Source organism: Carcharodon carcharias, chromosome 2 (assembly GCF_017639515.1).
Source record: "Carcharodon carcharias isolate sCarCar2 chromosome 2, sCarCar2.pri, whole genome shotgun sequence".
In the NCBI taxonomy this organism is placed as follows: Eukaryota; Metazoa; Chordata; class Chondrichthyes; order Lamniformes; family Lamnidae; genus Carcharodon; species Carcharodon carcharias.
Window position 1 is genome coordinate 67,715,406 of NC_054468.1, and position 21,222 is coordinate 67,736,627.

The 21,222-nt window shown below is 38.8% G+C and overlaps 1 protein-coding gene across 3 annotated transcripts; it reads right to left on the bottom strand.

Annotated features, from left to right (window-relative positions):
- Positions 1-258: 258 nt before the first annotated feature.
- On the bottom strand, positions 259-20,995 carry LOC121293927 (2-acylglycerol O-acyltransferase 1-like). Of its 3 annotated transcripts, none has more exons than XM_041217413.1 (8): positions 20,820-20,995; positions 20,452-20,620; positions 15,717-15,895; positions 9,310-9,514; positions 6,967-7,137; positions 3,827-3,878; positions 3,679-3,737; positions 259-1,445 (listed from the first exon to the last, which is right to left on the bottom strand). In XM_041217413.1, exons 2-8 carry the CDS (start codon positions 20,543-20,545, stop codon positions 1,291-1,293), a joined length of 915 nt encoding a protein of 304 aa, XP_041073347.1. In that variant the 5' UTR covers positions 20,546-20,620; positions 20,820-20,995; the 3' UTR covers positions 259-1,290. The 3 variants fall into 3 exon arrangements, with proteins under 3 accessions (XP_041073347.1, XP_041073354.1, XP_041073339.1); XM_041217420.1 differs by having other exon boundaries at positions 6,963-7,137; XM_041217405.1 differs by having other exon boundaries at positions 3,679-3,878; positions 6,963-7,137.
- Between the last annotated feature and the right edge of the window lie 227 nt (positions 20,996-21,222).

The window sequence follows — 21,222 nt, forward strand, 5'->3', positions numbered from 1 at the left end:
CAGCATGATGGGTGGGCCTTAATTGGCTCACCCATGTAAAATGGCAGATACAAACAATCAGTCCCTGATTGGGGGCGCCGATCAGAGGCACCCCTGCACACACCCGCTCCTGAACTCTTTCCACCACCCCCCCCACACCACCCAACGGGGGGAAATTTTTTCCCATAATTATAATGAAAGTATTTGAACTTGCCAAGCCTTTTTGATATGAGAGTAGAAGAATATGCTATTGTACAAAGAACTGTATCGTAGGAAGAATTTTAACTTTTTTTTTGGTTTAATTGGAAAAAAGACACACAGCAGACCTATTAAATGAGATGGTCTCAGGTTTTGTTTCATTACAGGACTTAACCAGATTGGGTACTTTACAGAAATAGTTAAATGTTCTTAGAATAAAAAAGCAATACAAACATGTGATATTAAAGACACGTGTTGTTTTTAAACTCATAATTCATTAGATGCAAATATGTATCTATGCTCTCCTTTCCTCTCCCCTACCCTTTTTTCAAAATAGCTAATTTTCTTTAAAAAAAACATGAACAAATAAACATGAGTCATTAACACTAAGATGATACATTTGAGAATATAAGCCAGATCTTTGGATTGTAATTTCCAGATGTAAAAGGTAACAGTCAGAAACTATAATTTACACTTATATATTCTTTTATCAAGATACTTTAATGGTTGTATTATAAGTAAGGGGTTGCTTGATAAAAATATAGGGATTTTGTTTTTACAATTGTTAAAACGTTTCATGGTATTTACAGCCATGTGATCAATGTTTTGGTACACTTTCTTTTGTTTGTACCTCAGGGGATTTTAAAGAAGCACTTTGGTAATAATAAGTACTTCTCTTTAATTATAATTAGTATTTTGAGGCAATCTGATTCTAGAATAATTCCATTATACAAGGCTCTCTGGAAGAGCTTTTTAAATCTCCATTTCAGCTGATGGAGTAGTGCAAGTAGTAGGGTCAATTAGTATATGCCCAATTCAAAAGGATTGATTTTATAAAGAAATATCTCTTTTACTACTAATTGTAAAGTGCAGATCATCAAATGTTCTGCATACCCAGACATTACATCAGTGTTTCTATACTGGTACTTATCAGCTGAAGTCGAGCTGTTTAAACATTATAGACCAACTTTGCAAATATCAGAATAAAAAAGGGTCCAAAAATCAAACCATTTTCAAGGATTCATCTACACCTAAATACATATCTTCCAAAATTAATATTACCCCCACAATGACTATATTGTGTGTGTGAATTCAGGTGTTCAAAGCTAAAAGTCAACTGAAAAGTAGACGGTCTTTTTCTGGAATTCCATACTGAGCTTTGTGTTCTTCAAATAATTTATTTAATGCCTCAATATACTTTGTATGTAGTGCTTCAATCTCTTCACTTGAAGGGGTATGATTTTGCTGTACATTGATTGGTTTTCCCACTGTAAAACAAACACAGCAAAGTATTACTCGTGAGTACTAATACATGCACTGTCATTTTTTCTCATTCTTCCATTAGTCCATAATTTTCAGAAGAATGCCAACTTTACTAGGAGTATAGCAGAATTAATGCAAAATTGAGTTTTTTTTATCGTTCTGAAAACTCTTTAATCTAATTAATTGTAGAAGCTTTGATAAAAAAAATTCAACTGCAGATTTATTTGATTTTGAATTTAAACAAAGGTACAATACTGAAAAATTTAAAATGTACTTATTTTGTTCTGGAAGTGATTAATCTGGAAGACAGCTCCATTTTTCTCCTGTTGTTAAAAAATACTTTTTGACAGTTACAGAAGCATAAAGGAAGTTACAAATGCTGTGAAAGGAACTCATCAGTAGATCAAAGCATGTCTGTCATTTTGTGGCCTGGATTTCATTTGGTTAGCTGCAAGTGTCAAACTGGTGCCTGGAGGTAGCTTGCCACTTGAGCAGGGTGGGAAATTGGTCGGCTTATACATGAAGCAGATCAACAGTTGGAGTCAGGGGTGAATGGTGGCAATGTCAAGAGGAGACCTTGCAGAGGCCATAGTTTTTTTTTATGGGTCAAGAACCCTAACCCCACGGAATGGACGTTTTTTAAAAAAAAGGTTTGTTTCTTTTCTATGTGCCTTCTGTCAATTGTTTTAAGGATTGCAGGTTAGGCTACTCAACAGAAAGTTAAATATATGTCCTATGACCCCCAACTTCCATAAGTTAACTTTTTGAATCCATATGACTCTTCTTTGAAAAGTTAACTCTGTTTCTCTCTCCACAGATGCTGCCAGACCTGCTGAGATTTTCCAGAATTGTCTGCTTTTATCCCATAAGAAGCATCCTGCCTGATAAAGACAGGTGCATCAAGTGCTTATCTCAGGACCCTATCCAAGATTGCAGTAGTTGGAGCACCATTATATATGGGGTGTTAAATGGCTTGCTGTCATTTTCAGACCACCAACTCCTTGCTCTATTTTTATACTAGACAAGGGTTTAAATTCAATCCTGATTAGTGCAGGACAGTGAAGAGATTTTCCTTCTGGCTCCAATTGATACATGTCTGTATCCAGGAGGCCGCTGTGAGAAGGGAGTAAAAAGGTGAGTTAAAAAATCAAGTCTTTTGTATCTTTTACAGATCAGTAATGAAAGGCCAGGTACAATTATTCTTGTGGATGAAGATGATGACCCAGATGTTGATGGTGCATCATATCTTGTGGTATGTCCAGTTAGTTAGATTTTTTCCTTCAACCTTCAGCTCAAAAAAAAGTGCCCTGCAAGTTGCTGGAGATGTGAATTGATAATGATGTTGCAAGGATAATAGGGCATCTGGGATTTTGGCAAACAAGGAGACAAGCAGTCCATCTCCTTAACTGATGAGTGTTAAGGATTGAAAAGGTAACAGAAATGGTGAGGAAGAAAGTAGAATGAATTAGATAAAAATCAGCTACAGAAAGAGAAATAAAGAAAAGGGAAAAATAGATTGCATTACAAGAGCTCGAATAAAGCAACAGAAAAGTAAGGAAAACATTTTTGAACAATAAATCTCTAACAACAATTTACTACCAGTAGGAATGAGCCTCCAAAGTGTTAATTGTTGCCTTTCTGGACTCAGAGAGTTGAACAGCATTTCATGAAAAGAGGTGAATGAATAAAAAACTGCCATTTGCACAAGACTAAAGTACAGTGGTGTGAATCATGGAATTACTTTTGTGGCAATTCTCAATACAGCTATTAGGTAACATTATAGATTTTATGGTCAAGTAAACCAGTGAAGTCCAGAGTGAATGCCAGCCTTCACTGGCATTCAAATACACTTAGCCACATTAGGCAGCTGAAAAGCATTTCATGGCATGACAATGATTCTTATTCCAGAGCAAAATACCGCTGATGCTAGAAATCTAAAATAAAAACAGAAAATGCTGGAAATACCCAGCAGGTCAGGCAGCGTCTATTCATCAGAGCAGGTTGATTCATATTGGTAACAATGATATGATCACTTCCATTCCACAGGAGCACATCCCGTCAGGTAAATACCTTAGTAGCACAGATAGCGACCAAAGGCTGTGTCCAAGACCATCTCAGATATGCAAAGGAATCTGTTTAATCACTGTTTTATCACTACACTTTGCCTGTGCTTTTAAAAAAAAGTCTTTAAATACTCAAATAGTTCAAGTAGTGATGAAATTTTATGATTTTTCTTACCTATGGTGTAAATAGGTTTCCTGTATGGTAGCAGCCCAAAACTGTACTGGAAGACGCCCCTAGCATGAAACAATGGCATTGTAAATCCCATGATCTTCCGTAATTGCTCCTGTGTTGCCCGAAGAAAAGACCCTTTTGGATTGTTTACCTGATTAAAGAGTTCATTTTCCCCAAAGGAAAAGACTGGGACCAGATGTGCCCTAAAAAGAGATGCGAATTAATGTACATTCAATAAATTCAGGTTTCATTATTTGAAGTTTTACCAAAACACAATACAAAACTTAAGGCTGAAAAATTAAATTTGGCTCTCTTGACTGTTTAATTCAACAACAGTATTTTAAATTTGTGTCGTGTTTTAGATTTTATTTTGGATTCAGTGATACCGATTAGTCTCATCTCTGTGGCTTATATTCAGAAATGTACCTGAAATGCCAAACACCTAACCATAAAATGGCACAACTCAGAGAATTAATGATCCGAATTGGATACTTGTTTCTTTCACACAATTCCATGCATGCCCCTCCAAACTCTTAAATGGTAGACCAAGAAAACAGAGTAGGATGAAACCAGCACAAAATCTTAAATAGTTTGTTTCTCAGATTCTTCATATACCTTCATATATATTTTCATATAATATAAAGAACACGATAATACCCTGTATTTTCTACTCTCAGATGCTCTGCCCTGCCAATTCCCTACCCCAATCTTCAGTATTCTTCACCCATCTTGCTCTCTTGTCACCAGCTTAGGTTTGACTCCCTTTTAGGCAAACCTACAGCTTCCTCTGTACTTCTCTTGGTATCCTCCAAAAGGCTCATTGAGGTACTTGGTGCTGGCTAATTATGAGCAGCAATCCCAATAGCCCCATTCCACTCACTTGCTGACTTTCCTGTCCAGTGAGCCCACTGGAAGATAATCTTGCCAATCTCATTCCTGTCCAACTCACCCCTCCAACTACTAACACTGAACTCTACTCTCACCATCCCTCTACGCATTTCCCTCCAGAATATCTGTTCATTCGTCAACAAGATCCTTGCCATCCATGAACATTGTGGATGATTGCATCAATATCGTGGCCTTAATGGAAACCAGCTGAGGGGTGATGACATCCCCTCAAGGAATAAAATCTGTACTGGAAAAGTGATCAACCGTGGGTAAGAAAAGAAATTAAGGATAGCATTAGATTGAAAGAAGAGGCTTTCAAATGTTGTCAAAAAAAAGTAGATTGAGGGGTTTTAAAAATCAAAGGATTACTAAAGAAGGAAAAAATAAAATTTGAACGTAAACTAGCAAGAAATATATCATATTGATGGAAGAGATTACGAAAACAAATGTGGGTCCCTTAGATGCAGAAATTATAATGGTGAATAAAGAAATGGCAGAGATGTTAAACAAATATTTTATGTCTGTCTTCACAATAGGAAGTGCAGAATATATTGGAAAGTAAGGGGAATCAACAATATAATGACAGTGAGGAAATTAAAGAAACTAATATTAGTAAGGGAAAAGTACTGGAGAAATTAATGGTACTAAAAGCCAACAAATCTCCTGCACTTGATAACCTATATGCTAGAGTTTTAAAAGAAGTGGTTATAGAGAAAGTGGACCCACTGTTTATGATCTTCCAGAATTGCCTGAATTCTAGAGCAGTACCAATGGACTAGAAGATAGCAGATGTAAACCCAACCCAACTCCCATTCAAGAAAGGAGGAAGAAAGAAATCAGGGAAATGTAGGCCAGATAGCCTGACTTGAGTAATAGGGAAAATGCTAGAACTTATTATTAAGGACGTGGTACATCATTTGGAAAATCACAATATGATTAGGCAGAGCCAACAGTTTTATGCAAGGAACATTGGTGTCTTTGAGGGTGTTAACTACAGCGGAGATAAAGGGGAACCAGTAGATGTTTTGTATTTAAATTTTAAGAACACATTTGTTAAATGGGTAACAAAAAGAAAAAATGCTGAAAAAACTCAGCAGGTCTGACAGCATCTGTGGAGAGAAAGACAGAGTTAACGTTTCGAGTCCATATGACTTCTTCAGAGCTATTTGTTAAATGTATGACAACCCATTGGTTAAATGAGTTGTCACACAAGATTAGGGATCATAGGATTGGAGGTCATATATTAGCATGGATTGAGGATTGGTTAATGGACAAAAACAGTAGGTATAAATGGACCATTTTTTAAGACGGCAGGGTGTAACTAGTGGAGTGCCGCAAGGATCGTTGCTTAGGCCTCAGTTGTTGTTGATCTATATTAAATGAATTAGATGACAAAACTGAATGTAAAATACCCAAGTCCGTTGACATTATAAAGCTAGGTGGGGAAGTATGTTGTGACACCAATATAAAGAGGCTGCAATATAATATAGACCAATTAAGTGGGCAACTAAGTGCTAGATGGAGTATAATATGGAGAAATGTGATATCATCCACTTTAGTATGAAAGATATAAAACATTTTTTTAAAAAACAAGTTGAGAGACTAGTAAATGACAGCCTGTGTTCTCTAAAGTTTTGAAGAATGAGAGGTGATCTCACTGAAGCTTATAAAATTCTTACAGGGCGTATCCGGGTAGATGTGGATAGGATGTTTCCCCTGACTGTTGAATCTAGAACCAGGGGACACTATCAGAATAATTTAAAACTGAGATGAGGAGGAATTTTTTCACTCAGGGTGTGGTGAATCTTTAGAATTCTCTACCCCAGAGGGCTGTGGAAGCTCAATCATTGAGCATGTTCAAGGCAGAAATCGATAGATTTCTGGATACTAATGACATCAAGAGATTTGGGAATATTGGGGGAAAATGGCAAAAGAGGTAGATGATCAGCTATGATTTGTTTGGATGTTTTCAATCAGATTCTGCTTGGCTGTGATTCCCCGCATACCTCCATCGCCATAATTCTAGGCACACAAATGAAAAATTACCATGCATTCAAGGTACAGAGTGCTACTAAACCTTTGAAATCATATTTTACCAAGAGTCAAGGCTTCCAGAAGAGGGGTGGTGGGAATTAGGGTCACTAATCTGGAACTCCCTCCCTAACAGCACCGTGGGTGAACCTACACCACATACACTGCAGAGGTTCAAGAAGACAGCTCACCACCACCTTCTCAAGGGCAATTGGGGGTGGACAATAAATGCTGGTCTAGCCCACATCCCGTGAAAGAATATAAAGAAAATCGAACTGTCTTTTTGCTGAGTTATAAAAGTGCTATAGCATGAACCAGCTCAATATTTTTAAAAGGACAGTATTTTTCCACGCAAAAAGTCTACATACCCACATTTTATAGCCAATTTAATGAATCCTTTTCTGTTAAGGGTTTTCAAAGTTAGTGCTCCAGGCCTGGCATCCAGAGATTCTTCAGCACCACCTATTACAATGACAACCACATTCCCACCTCCCCTCCTGCTTAGAATGTGAGAAACACTGCTCTTTACACATGAGACAAGACCTACAACAAAGTAGAAAAAATGCTTACTGTTTATTGATGGTGAATAAAAGAAACAGTCTCCATTGTAATTATGGAGGGTGCCTCAACATCATATCTACAATAAAAGCAATCTACATACGATATATTGGTGACACAAAACGATTACATGTTATAGGGTAGGGTTTCTGTTTGTTTCCACTGGTTTTGCATCCAGTTGACCAAACTAGTGCAAAATATGGGAAATTTAAAAGAGAACTATGACCCCAAACTATTTGTGTTCACATTCATATGCTCCTGTTTTCGGAAACCTTTTACGACGATTCAAGATTTAATTTGTCTGAATCAGGCCTTGACCACAAAACTGGTTAACACCCCCAGGTTGAAATTGAGGGGTTGCATTGGCTCCAGAGGCTTTTCAAATTGCACTCATTTGTTTAGATGCACAGGCACTAATAGGCACATTTTAAAAGTTTACTCAAATCAAAAAATATTTAATTTACTATAAAGTGACTAGTATACACCAATACAAGCTGATACGATAAGTGGTTCACAATTGCTTTAAGTTATTTTGAATAATTTTAAATCTGGTTACTCAATGATGGAGGATTGGACACCTTTATTAAAGATGCTCATTTATGGTGATACACCCAATGTCAGTTGTATATCAAAAACAACACCAATCAATAAATCAAGGAATGAAATTTAGTGAAAAAAGAAAGCAAGAACGAATTATGTTCAATTGCACTGCCCCACGGGGTGGTTCATGGAAAAATTTAGTGATTATGCAAATGGGCTTTAGCAGAAACTTGAAGAATAACAATCAGTGCAACTTCTGGACAGGATTTTCCAAATTTACCTCAATGGCGTGACAGGGTAGATGTCAATAGGATGTTTCCCCTGACAGTTGAATCTAGAACCAGGGGACACTATCAGAATAATTTAAAACTGAGATGAGGAGGAATTTTTTCACTCAGGGTGTGGTGAATCTTTAGAATTCTCTACCCCAGAGAGCTGTGGAAGCTCAATCATTGAGCATGTTCAATGTGCATGAGCACTGTCGTCCTGAGTAGGGGAGGTGGTGTGGTGTTTGAGAAACTCAGAGCTCCTCCCGAATTTAAAGGCAGGACCTAATTTAAATTTTTAGGCTTTGTTTCTCTATTGGCAGCCATCTAAACTGAGGGCCTGGCTGGTTGTTGGATGGGATGGTTGCAACGCCATGCTACAGCTGGGGAGCAGTAAGGAGGGAGGGGATATTGAGTGTCGAGGGGGCCATAGGTAAATCATGCGCTGAATAGCTCAGAAGGGGTAGAAGGCTGTGGAGAGATCAGGGAGGTGAGTGGAGATCGTGAGGAGTCATAGATAGATTGTGGAAAGAGGGGCTTCCGATTGCTTGGGAAACAAGTTTACATTGGGGGTGGGGAAAATCGGGGAGAGCGCTCATGTTGAATCTAGCCTTTCTCACCTCCTTGAAGCAGCCAGGTTTCCTGGGCCATAGGAGACCAGGCCTGCAGACATTAACTGTAAAACACAGCAAATGTTTGAGTGTCATTGAAATATTTAAAGTAGGGGCCCAACTCAGGAGAGCCAGTTGGTTGTCTACACTCCAAACCATCTCCATTAAAACTGGAAGTGGGTGATTTGGATGCTGGTTGGGGTCAGTCTTTCCATTTTTGAATTTTTAACCGCCTTGTCACTCTCCCACCTATCCTGTGGGATTAAAATTACCCCCTTGTAAATTTCACCACTAACTTGCCAATCTCGCAGTTGCTAACTTGCACTAAACGTTGCCGATTTTCTAATTAGAATATACCTTAGCAAGCAGAGCAGCAAATCAAGCATTCAGCACTGATTGAAGAGTTGATGATACACTTGCTATATAGAGCTGTGGGAGGGCTTAAGGGAATGGAAGTGTAATTTCTCAGAAAAACATAAATCTGCAATTACTTTGAGCTGTCCCTTTTCAAGGTTCGATTGTCAGTTTTCTGTGATGTATATATTCAGACCACTTCAAGTTGCTACTTTAATAAATTAGAAATAAAACAATTTCTCACATTTATTTTTGTGGCATTCAAAGGCATAACATGAGCTAAGCAAACTAGCTGAGAATTTTGAATTTACAGAAGAATTCTGAGTTTGAATGAAGCTGGGTATAACAAATCAATGGGGTCAAAAACAAGTCATATAAACCATTACCTGCACACATGATGTAATCCCTGTAAATAGGAAGCTTGAACCACATTGGCAGTATGCACAGGTATGATGTCAAACCTGGAAACAACTTCTGAAAGCCTGTAGTCTCAGTGCAAAAGTTTCCAAAAGCTCCAGCAACAAGCACTCCATGAGGATGAAATCCAAAGAGATAGTTGTACTGTGGATCCAGATCAGCTGTTTTCACAAGCTTGAATTGGAAAGAAATCAGAATCAATTAACTATATCAACTATAAACAATAATAGGAGATTGTTTCAACAAGCATAAAAGTAAATGCTTCAGAATACAAAAAAACCATTAAATAATACAGGAGAAAAAGAGTAATGAGGAAAAACATAGTTGTTACAGATTTCAGTAGAGGTCACAAAGAGGACTTTACTTGTTTGAATAAATCAAACTTGAAGTATTATTGTAAAGATTCCAACTTTTTTAATCTTAAAGGTGTTAAAATAATATAATTTTGGGGACTCTGTGACACAACAGATTAGTATATTTTCACCACTGGGGCTTTAGTTCAAATCCAGTCTGAGCCACCTTTGCTAGGTGATACAAATGGTCACAGACTAGTATAAATTTGGCATTGCTATGCACGCAGATCAAGAACATGACAATGTGGGAAATTGATATGACAGTGATGACTCTTTTCTTGAGACTATTGAATATTATAATTTTTTTAAATTATCAAAAGGAAAAGAAACATTTTTGTTTTTAATTTGGTCTTGCTGTCCTTGGGAGTGCCTGATGCTGACACTGGGCTCTAGACATTCCAATGTATTATTGTGCGGCTTGAAGTGAGGAATTTCAGCCACTATATGCTGCTGACCCCAGGATTACTCATGGAATCAGATAATTTAAGTTTTTAAAAAATTTCTCAGGATGTGGGTATCACTGGCTAGATAGGCATTTATACTCTGTCACTAACAAATGCTTGGGGTGCTCGGCCACTTCAGAGGGCAGTTAAGAGTGTGCGACTGGAATCATACACAGGTAAAACTGTATAAGGACAAGAAGTTTATTTCCATAAAAGGAGTGAACCAGTTGGGTTTTTGTGACAATCCACCAGCTTGTGATAATTTTCAATAATATCAGTTTTATATTAATGTTCAGAGAGGGGTGGCCTCGTGCCCCCCCACCCCCCCCCCAGCAACTCTACTCTCCCACTGGCTCCCCATATCGCTTGATTTCCTGAGAAACCAAAAATCTGTCTATCTCATCCTCAAATATTTTCAAGGATGGAGCATCCACAACCCTCTGAGGTAGAGAACTCCAAAGATTCACAAGTGAAGAAACTTCTCCTTATCTCTGTCCTAAATGAGCAACCCCTTATCCTGAGATTGTGCCTCCGTGTTCTAGATTCCCCAGCCAGGGGAAACAATCTCTCAGTGTCTACCCTGTCAAGGCCCTCAGAATCTTGTCTCTTTCAATGAGATCACCTCTCAGTTCTTCTAAACGCCATGGAATATAGACCCAATTTAATCAATTGCTCATCACAGGGCAACCCACCCAGGGTATCAAGGACCAATACAGTGAGCCTTTGCTGTACTGCCTCAATTGCAAATATACTTCCTTAAACATGGAGACCAAAACTGCACACATACTCCAGATGTGGCTTCACCAAAGCCCAGTACAACTGTAGCAAGACTTCTTTATTCCTGTACTCAAATCCCCTAGCAATGAAGGCCAACATGCCATTTGCCTTCCTAATAGCTTGCAAGTGGTCTTCTCTGGATTTGATTCAGGACTATCCTGAGTTGGCCTTTCAGAGCCAGTGGTTTGACTGAAACTGCAAGGAGACCAACACCCAAGCAATCAAATGGCCACATCAATGTTCACGTCACAAGATAAGTGCAGTTGTTTGATGTATTTGTACGAGCACACCCAAGTCTCCTGAACATCAACACTTACAACTTTTCTGCCTTTTAATAAATATTGTTTTTTTATTTTTACAAACCAAGTGCATAGCCTCACACTTCCCCACATTATCCTCCATCTCCCATCTTGTTGCCTACTCACTTAACTATATACAATTCTTTGCAGCCTCTGTGACCTCCTCACAACTTACATTTCTATGTAGCTTTGTATCGTCAGCAAACTTAACTCTCTGTCACTTTGTCTAAGTCATTATTACTGATTGTAAATAGCTGAAGCCCCAGCACAACTCCATTAGCCACACCCTGCCAATTTGAGAATGCCCCATTTATACCTACACTTTGTTTCTTGTCTACTACCCAATCCTCTATCCATGCTAATACCCCAAGCCCATGAGTCCTTATCTTGCTATTAGCCTTTTGTGTGATACCTTATCAAATAGCTTTTGGAAATCCATGTTAACTACATCTACTGGCTCCCCTTTATCCCTACTAGTTTCATCGTCAAAAAACTCTAATAAATTTGACAAATACAATTTCCTTTTTGTAAACTATGCTGAACTTGTCTGATCAAACAATGATTTTCTAAGTGCACTGTGTTACAAAGCTATGCTTTATAAAAAATGATGGAATTTACTGGCTGGAAATCACTGATTGGATTTTAAAAATACTGAAGTCACATTTCAATGATTGAAACCAGCTTCTATGATGGCTGAACATTTGCATCACTGTACGTGATAAATTCCAAAGCCATTTAGTGGAGTCAACCTGTCTTCAAGAGTCCATCAGAGACAACTACCTGAGGGGAATGTGAGTGAACCACATCTTCTGTCCCCATTCACTGAAGTCCTGAATTGCCTGGGTGGGAATTACACATTTGGGGCAGAATTTTATGCCTGCATCATATTATGGTCCTGCTCCCACTGTGAGGGGACTGTAAAATTCCACCCTAGATGTCTTAGACAATGAACTCTGGCTGAGAAAGGAATCCACCCCAGCCAAATCCTAACCAAGTTACACCTGGAATACGTTAGCCATGAGTATACTTGGGTCACTGGTCAGTTGGAGAGAGAAAATCATGTGATAAGCCAGTTAATGCTTTTTTGTGTTCAAGTAACTGTTTTATCCAGGCCAAAGCAGAAGCAGAAAAGATGCTGAAGTGCCTAGAGCCAGTGTGGGCCACCCCCCCTTTCTCTCCACCTATTTATACAAGCTCAAATCCTGTCTACTGTTTTTAACTTTTCATGTGCTGCAGACAGAGGTTTTAAAGAACTCAGCCCAGAAACTGCTGTCTCCAGAAGAGCAGATAACTTGTTTGTCTGCATCTTTAAACTGCCTGGGTGCTGAGACCACCGAGCCCAGCCTGGATCCATTCAAGTCATGAACCTACAGGAACCATAACATTTTAATCTTTACTGGACTTTAAAATATCACTTACTCTATCCTCCCATTCTGTAACTTATTGGTGTGTGGGTGAACATCAAGCGTGCGTGCATGGGAATGCTGGAGCATTTTTATTATTTTAATAGACAGGGTTAAGTACAACAAATACTATTCTCTTTCCAAAAAAACTGAAGAAAATCTGTGTATTTTACAGTCACAGCACATAAACAGTTAAACACCCACTGAATTGGAAAGCATATCATTTTTTTAAAAAAAAGCTGTGGTGGTCAAACAAGGAATAGGGAAAGAGAGCTGTTCCACCTCTCCTCGCTTGATCGTAACAATTAAGACTCCCCTAATAATAGATTCCAGTACTTTCCTGATGACCGATGTCAGGCTAATTGGCCTATAGTTTCCTGTTTTTTTCTCTTCCTCCTTCCTTGAATAGTACTGTCACAATTAGTACTTTTCAACCAGCTGGGACCATTCCAGAATCTTGGAAATTTTGGAAAATCATAGCCAGAACATCCACTAGCTGTCTCTTTTGGAACTCTAGGATGCAGGCCATCAGGTCTTGGGGATTTGTCAGATCTTAGTCCCTTGGGTTTCTCCATTTTACCTCAGGGGAGGCCTTTGATGAGCACAGGGGTGCCTACCCAGAAGGCAACCCCTGGCCTAGCATAATGCTGTTGTGTTTCATCTGGTGGCCTGGACACTTGGCACCAGCCTCCCCCATGGAGACATCCAAGCAGCAGTGATGGGAGGCCTTTAAGTGGCCCCCTTGGCTGTTTCCAAAACTCAAAACATTTTGCAAATTCTAGAATATTATTAAGTAAATAAAATTTTTATCTAGTTCAAAAGTATAGTGTCCAGGTGTGGGTGGATGTAAGAATGAAAGAATTGGCATGTCACTAACATCCAACCAGGCTTCCAATTTCCCTAAATTGAATGTGTATGTCAGCTGTGTCTCAGTGGATAGCACTGCATCTGAGTTGCAAGGTTCAATTCCCACTCTAGGGCTTGACCACAAAAGTCAAAGCTGACATTTCAATGAAGTATTGAGGTAGCGCTGCACAGTTGGAAGTGTTATCTTTTGGGGTCAACTAGCTCAGTTGGATAGTTGGCATGTGTGATGCAAAATGATGGCAATGGCACAGGTTCAATCCCTATACTGGCTGTGGTATGCCTCCTCACCTTCCTCCAGACAGCAAGAGTGGTGCCCCACAAGCTATATATAATCAATTGTCCCTCTTTAATGGAGAGAGATAACTATGAGTATTTGTGGACTATGGCTAATTACCAAATTACCTAAAATGAATTTAAAGGAATACCAAACTAGTATTTGAAAAAAAAGTTCTAAAATTATTTAAAAAGCTGTTACCAGACACTAATGAGCATAGTCAATTTGGCCCTCTCCAAGATGCCATGCTGAAAAGCGAAGGGTGTTTTAATAACTTAAGACGCAACTTCCTTCCAATTGGACAAAATAGTACAGCAATGTTGAACAGTTGGCATCAACAGCCTCACCTTATTACAATCACCCATGATATTGACGAAGGGCAAAGTTTATAGCCATCATGTAGCACCCACAAGCAGAGAGGCATAACAACCGTACTAATCTGGTCAGATAAAAGCCTCTGAAATGTACTGTCCTACTGCTTCACCTGAAGCTTACTTGGCACTGAACTATTGCCACATGGCATCGAGATAAAAGAATAAGTAGCAGCTTCTGCCCAACCCATAAAACAGAAGGCTTTAATGACATTGTAATAACCCGAGCTTCACAAACTACATGCCAGTAATATCTCCTCTAACCACATAATAAATCATAGTGACTAACATGTTCTACTTTAACTACAGCATTAATTAATTATCGAATGTCAGCAACTGACTCCTTTGAAAACAAAAGTTTTCTTTATTCAGGTCAAGGGTGTTCTATTTTAAAAAGTTGAGGAGAGACCAGTTCAATGTCTAGAATTTATTTTTAAACTGATTTTCTTCATTATTCTTTTACAATATGTATATCACCAATTTGTTCAAGTTACAATTGTCATGAATTTAAGGAAAATAAGGATTATTCCAGCTCTAAAACTGTAATATTTTTCAAGATTATTCTCCATGCAGACTAGCAATGCAAAGTAACCTGCTGAAGAAGTCTATCTACAACTGCTATGAGCTAAGTGCTGACAATTAATATACTTGGGACAAGAACTTTTACTGCACAGAGCACTGTAACATTTATTTTACAAAACAATTTAACCAGAAATCTGGCAAGTACAAGTAATACTAATTTTGTGGCTCACAGTTCAAACACTTTGGTTGTTTCCAAATTAGTCAGTGTGTATTTATCAAGGTTTCGATGATTCTTTAACATAAAAATACTTCTAACATTTTGATGATGAAAGTGTGAACTTTGAGTCTTTTATACATCTCTAACTTTAAGTTCACATTTATTGAAAGCAAGCATTTGAGTTAGCCTACCTCAGAAGCACAGCGCATATTTGACTGATGGGTCTATTTCAATCTTCAGCGGGAGTTGGGCAGGATAGATTAGATAAATGGAAAATAAACTTGCAAAAGTCAGGGCTGTTCTTCTTCAGGCCTCATCTGCATGCTACAGATTAGCTAACCACCAAAAACAGTGCAGAGAGCAGCATCTGGTTGTTGGACAGAAATGGAGTTTGCATGGTAAAACACAATCAACAGTTAAGTCAGAAGGGAATTTCTGGACAGTCTCATTGAAGGATTAGTCCAGGGCAGGGGAAGCCATGGCTCTTCTTGCAAAGCTCAGAGGAACACCCCTACGCCACCCGCCCCAACAAAGGAAATATTTTCACTTACCTTGGAGGGTTATTTCGTCCTCCCAATAGCTTCTGACCTGCCTTCACCATGGTGGCTTCTTTGTTCAGGCCTCAGCTAAAATATTAATTGGGATTTCACTGACGTAATGAGAACTTGATTTGCATAAATTTATGAGATTCTCACCTGCTTTTGGACATGCACCCCAGTCACCAAGCTGCATTTAGAACGGCAGCCAGTGGGATTCCAGCAGTAATGAGAGGGGTTCACTAAAAACTCTTCTTCAAATAAAATCAATCTCACAGACAATGAAAGGTTAACACCAAAGAACATCAACTTACGTGAATAGGGAAGTAGTCCCGGAAGTAACTCCAGATAGTCCATTTTCTGACCCACTCTGACCTTCTTCCACCCTGATTTGGTGTTTCCCAGTCAAGATACAACCAAACAGAGTAAACTGCAGCAATATACCAGTAACCAGCAAATATGAGCAACAGAAGGACAATCAGGCAGCATTGACCTGCAAAGAGAGAAAGTTGTAATCAAACTATAATTAAATCATTTTTGTCTCAGCCATAATATGAGATTTTCACCTTCAAGGAAAATGCCAATTGAGATTTTTTTATTTGATGGTCAGGATTCCAAAATGAATGATACACATTCTCAACTATACTATCATAGAAATAAGAACTCATATTTTTATAGAACCTTTCAGGACCTCAGGATCTCCGAAAGTGTTTTTACAGTGAGTAGAGTACCTCAGAAGCGTAGCCACTATTGTAATGTAGGAAACACAATTTGCATAAAGCAAGGGTCTGGAAACAACAATGTTATAATGTAATGACCAGATAATCTGTTTTATTTAATGGCGTTGGTTGAAGGGTAAATACTGATCAGGATACCAAGGATAACTCCCCTGCTATTCTTCATAACAGTGCCATGGGACAGATGGGGCCTCAGCTTAATGTCACATCTGAAAGATGCACTCCCAACAAGGCAGCACTCCCTTAGCACTGTATGAGAGTGTTAGCTTAGACGTTCTAACGTTCAATGCCTTTGATTTGAGCTTTTGTAGTTTTACAAGCATAAATTAAAAAAGGCTAGTAGCTGGTACGAAATATGCGTTTTATATAAGGAAATGGAGTAAGAAACTACTACTTAAGCACTTTACAACAAAAATGTCAAGTACAGATCTGAACCTACTAGTAAATAACTATCATCACTAAATATTCTTCATATCCACATGTTTGCTCAAAGACTATTATTATGCGAATCCCAGTAAACCTTTCTCTATTTATAATTGTTTTCCAGCAGGAGCTAACATTTATCAAATGCCAATGTGGTTAAGTTTCAAATAAAATACAAAAGCCCTGAACTTTAATGGAGGTTCTACTGGCCTCATGCTGTTACTATAGGAGCAGTCTGGCACAGCTCCAGAATAACTGATGGAGGTGCTGCATTATAAGAAGTGTCATACACTATATTGCTAAATATATTATTATACTGCTAAGGTGAACCAGTGACCCTTTAACACGGTAAAGTTTAGTTGTTAAGTAAACGGAGCTTTAAATTGTTTAGTTTTTTTTTTAAACTTAACTGGGGAAATGTAAAGTGGAAAGTTCTACTCAATGTTGGACTCCAACATGCAGAATTTTAAGATTGCTTTGCATCTGCAATCAACAATGATGTCTATGTTCAATGATGTACCTTCTTATTACAATACAAGTGGATCTTGCATGGGAAGTTCAGGCAAAATTGAGGATGTGTTATTTTACAAGAACAAGAGCAATATCCCACGTAATGTGAGAAGCAATATTTCACTGTTTAATGTATAACATCTGCAGGTTAAATTTACATGTGTGCACTCTGATCCATTTAAATTTTTGATATTTGTTCTGCCCAAGCAATCCAGTGTGCCTGGGCATAGACCCAGGAAAATCTCTCCTAATCTGTTTTACTCCAATAAAAGACATGCTTCAAAAATCATGACATGAAAAGTAGGCCTAATGTGAACTGGAGCAAGACTTTTGCTATATTGCTAGTACATTATTTGTGACATTGCAGACTGGGACACATGGCCAGGACAAAGAAGAGTTGGACAGCAGGGGATAATCACAGTAGGGCACACAGATGTGGGTTAGTTACTATGTCAAATATCAGATCTGTGCCATTATCCCCCATCCCTGTCAATTGGCAAAGATATTCGAACATGGGTCTACATGGGAACAAAATAGGGGAACAGAAAAGCTAATGGGAGGCATTAACAAAGACTGACAGATGGCATAAAGAGAAATAGTAAAGGATGTTCTAAACATATACAAAACAAAAGGATAGGGATGGTTAGAGATGAGAAAGGGAAATTTATTACAAAGGTTGAAGAAATGCCAGAGATAGTAAATGAGCAGTTTGCCTCAGTTTCCACATAAGAATTTCTGAGTAGGAATGGAAAGGTACAAGAGCCAATGAAATCAAACTGAAAGCACATGCAATCTTCCTCTCAGTTACCTTGCTCTTCACTTAGGTTGTCTGCAAGTTTTGATATTCTGTTATCCACCACAATGCCATTTATATATTTTGAGAACTACAGTGGTTCCAGCACTGATCATCTGAGGGAACACCATAGTCTCAAAAACATTGATCAACCATTATTAATCATCTACTAATTCCCTTTGTTATTTGTCAATCTATATTTTTATTTATTTTTGCTTCCCCGCCATATTTTCAACTTGATTTGCTTTTGTATAACTAGCCCTTGATTTGTCTTAGTTAAATCTCATTTTAATGTCTCTGCTCATCCAAGATCTCCATCTTTTATTGCAAAACTGTTGCTTCTTGTGATATTATTTCATATGATTAGCTTTTATTTCATATATGTTTGTATATTTCCTGAGGATATGAAATGCAGGTTCTTTTGTTCAAAGACAAGTTAATAGCTGGGCAGATGGATGTCAGTTGAGACTTAATGTGAACAATTGCGAGCTATTATTTTGGAGTTAAGAATAAGGAGAGCGCATTTACACTGATTGGTGAAGCATTAAAAGGAATAGATAATTAGGGTTCAGATACACAAATTTTTAAATGTGGGTGACAAATTAACTTGTGTTAAAAAAAATTTGGATTGTCAAGTTTTATAAGTAAAGGTCTATATAAAAAAAAGCATAAAGCTAAACCTATACGAATCACTGTTTAGGCCCCAGTTAGAATGTTGTGTTGAGGAGCTCATGTACTTATTTATCATTAAGATTGAGACCATCTATTCAGCTGCCTCTTACACCTTTCATTGCCCAACAACCCAAATTTCTCTCCACCCTGCTCTATCCCTGAACAACCCACGGCTTTCTTGAGGTTCACTCCTTTGTCCCCTCATGCCCTATCCATGTTTATCCAGTCCATACAGCCACCTTTTCCTCTCAATCTCAATAAAGAGCAGACCACCTTACTTTCCTTCCTGGTGTCCATGCTAGCTGATATTGTAAATGGCTCCCTCTTTTTAAAGGCATTATATAAATGCCAGTTTTGTTGTTAAAAAATTGATTTCAAGAAAATATTTCACCACCTTCTGATGATTTAAACATATCATAATGCAAATACATTACTACTTCCCACAACAATCTTGTTGAAGCTATTAGATGGTAGTCTACTTGGACTTCATCAAGGCTTTTGTTAAGGTCCTGCATAGGAGACTGATAACGAAGATAAGAGCCCATAGGATCCAAGGCAATTTGGCAAATTGGTCCAGAATTGGTTGAGTGGCAGGAAGCAGAGGGTGATGGTTGAGGGGCATTTTTGTGACTGGATGCCTGTGTCCAGTGGGGTTCCACAGGGATCAGTGTTGGGTCCCTTGATGTTTGTGGTATATATAAACGAGTTAGACTTGAATGTAGGAGGGTTGATCAGTAAGCTCGTGGATGACACAAAAATTGGTGGGGTGGTAAATAGTGAGGAGGATAGTCTTAGATTACAGGATATAGACGGGCTGATCAGTGGCAAATGGAATTTAATCTGGATAAGTGTGAGGTGATGCACTTGGGCAGGACAAACAAGGCATGGGGATACATGATGAATGGTAGGACCCTGGGAAATACCAAGGATCAGAGGGACCTTGGTGTGCATGTCCACCGGTCCCTTAAGCTAGCGGGACAGGTATAATGGTGGTTAAGAAGGCATATGGGATACTTGCCTTTATTAGCTGAGGCATACAATATAACAGCAGGGAGGTTATGCTAGAGCTGTATAAAACATTGGTTAGGCCACAGCTAGAGTACAGTTCTGGAATCTGCATTATAGGAAGGATGTGATTGAACTAGAGAGAGAGCAGAGAAGATTTACCAGGATGTTGCCTGGGCTGGAGAGTTTTAGTTATGAGGAGAGATTGGATAGACTGGGGTTATTTTCCCTGGAGCAGAGGAGATTGAGAGATATGAGGTTTATAAAATAAGGAACATAGATAGGGTAAACAGGAAGGAACTTTTCCCCTTGGTGGAGGGATCAATAACGAGGGGACATAGATTTAAAGTAAGAGGCAGAGGGTTTAGAGGGGGTGTGAGGAAGAATTTATTTCACCCAGAGGGTGGTGGGAACCTGGAACTCACTGCCTGAAAGGGTGGTAGAGGCAGAAACCCTCATAACATTTAAGAAGTATTTGGATGTGCACTTGCAATGGCATGGTATACAAGGCTATGGGCCTAGTGCTGGAAAATTGGATTAGAATAGTTAAGTACTTGTTTGACCGGCGCAGACTCAATGGGCCGAAACACCTTTTTCTGCGCTGTAGACCTCTACAGTTATGAGATGGTATCACCAGAAATCAATTTTAAAATGGTAAGTTTGGAATGATCCACTTTTCTCCACAGTAGCGTGTCAACGTTTTAAACCAGCACCCACTCTCTTTTGGGCACTTGTGTTTCACTTTGTTCGATTTTCTTGAGCGCACGTTGGGCAGCTGTAACTGTACTTAAACTTCGGTGAACACGAAGCACTGAGGGACGTGACGAGGTGCTCGAAAATCTCTTTCTTCAATTAAAAAAAACTTAATTCTTTGTAGAATATTCCACAATTAAAATTAGCAAAAATTACCTAAGAACAAAAAGGTAAAGATCCACTGGAGAACAGCAAACGTTTGAATCCTTCTCCTCAGAGGGATATTAATAGGTGCAAACTCGATCTTCATGTCAACAGCTGCCCACCCAAAGGAGGAATTGCTGCAAGTCTCGTTCACAGATCCGAAAGGCAGTTAGCACTATAACTAGATATAAAATATTTCCGTTAGTCCACTCAGTGCAGAAGTCTTACAACCAACTTCCTATCATTTCAACTTGTTACCACACATGCCAGTTCCCTAGATTTCATGCAGCTCCCTTCAATTCCACCGACCGAAACGTGCCCGTAGAGTTGTTTAAAACAAGAACTGCAGCACGCTTTCGGACCGAAAGCCTATAACTTACCCCAACGACGCCTTCTAGTTTTTAAAAAGGGACGGTTCGATTTCAGCGTTCTGTGAAACCGATTCCTGCTCGGGCTGTTAGAAAATCTTCGAATTGGGAGAAATTATTTTACTGAATATTTATCATCTCCTGCACCACATCAACTAGCTTTACTTGATAAACGTGCCGCGCCTTTACTCCGGGAGGAGGGGCTGGAAGGAACAATAGGAGGAGCCAAAGTTCCCATTTTTATAAATTACTGAGAACCTGAAACAAAAAAAACCAGAATTCACGGGCAGGTAAAACGGGTATCTGTGGAAGGTGTTAATAAGGTAAAGTTACGCCTGAAATGTTGACTTCTTCCTTCTCCCGACAGAAGTTGATCTGCTCAGTGTTTCCTGCACTTTGCCCTACTGCGCCCAGA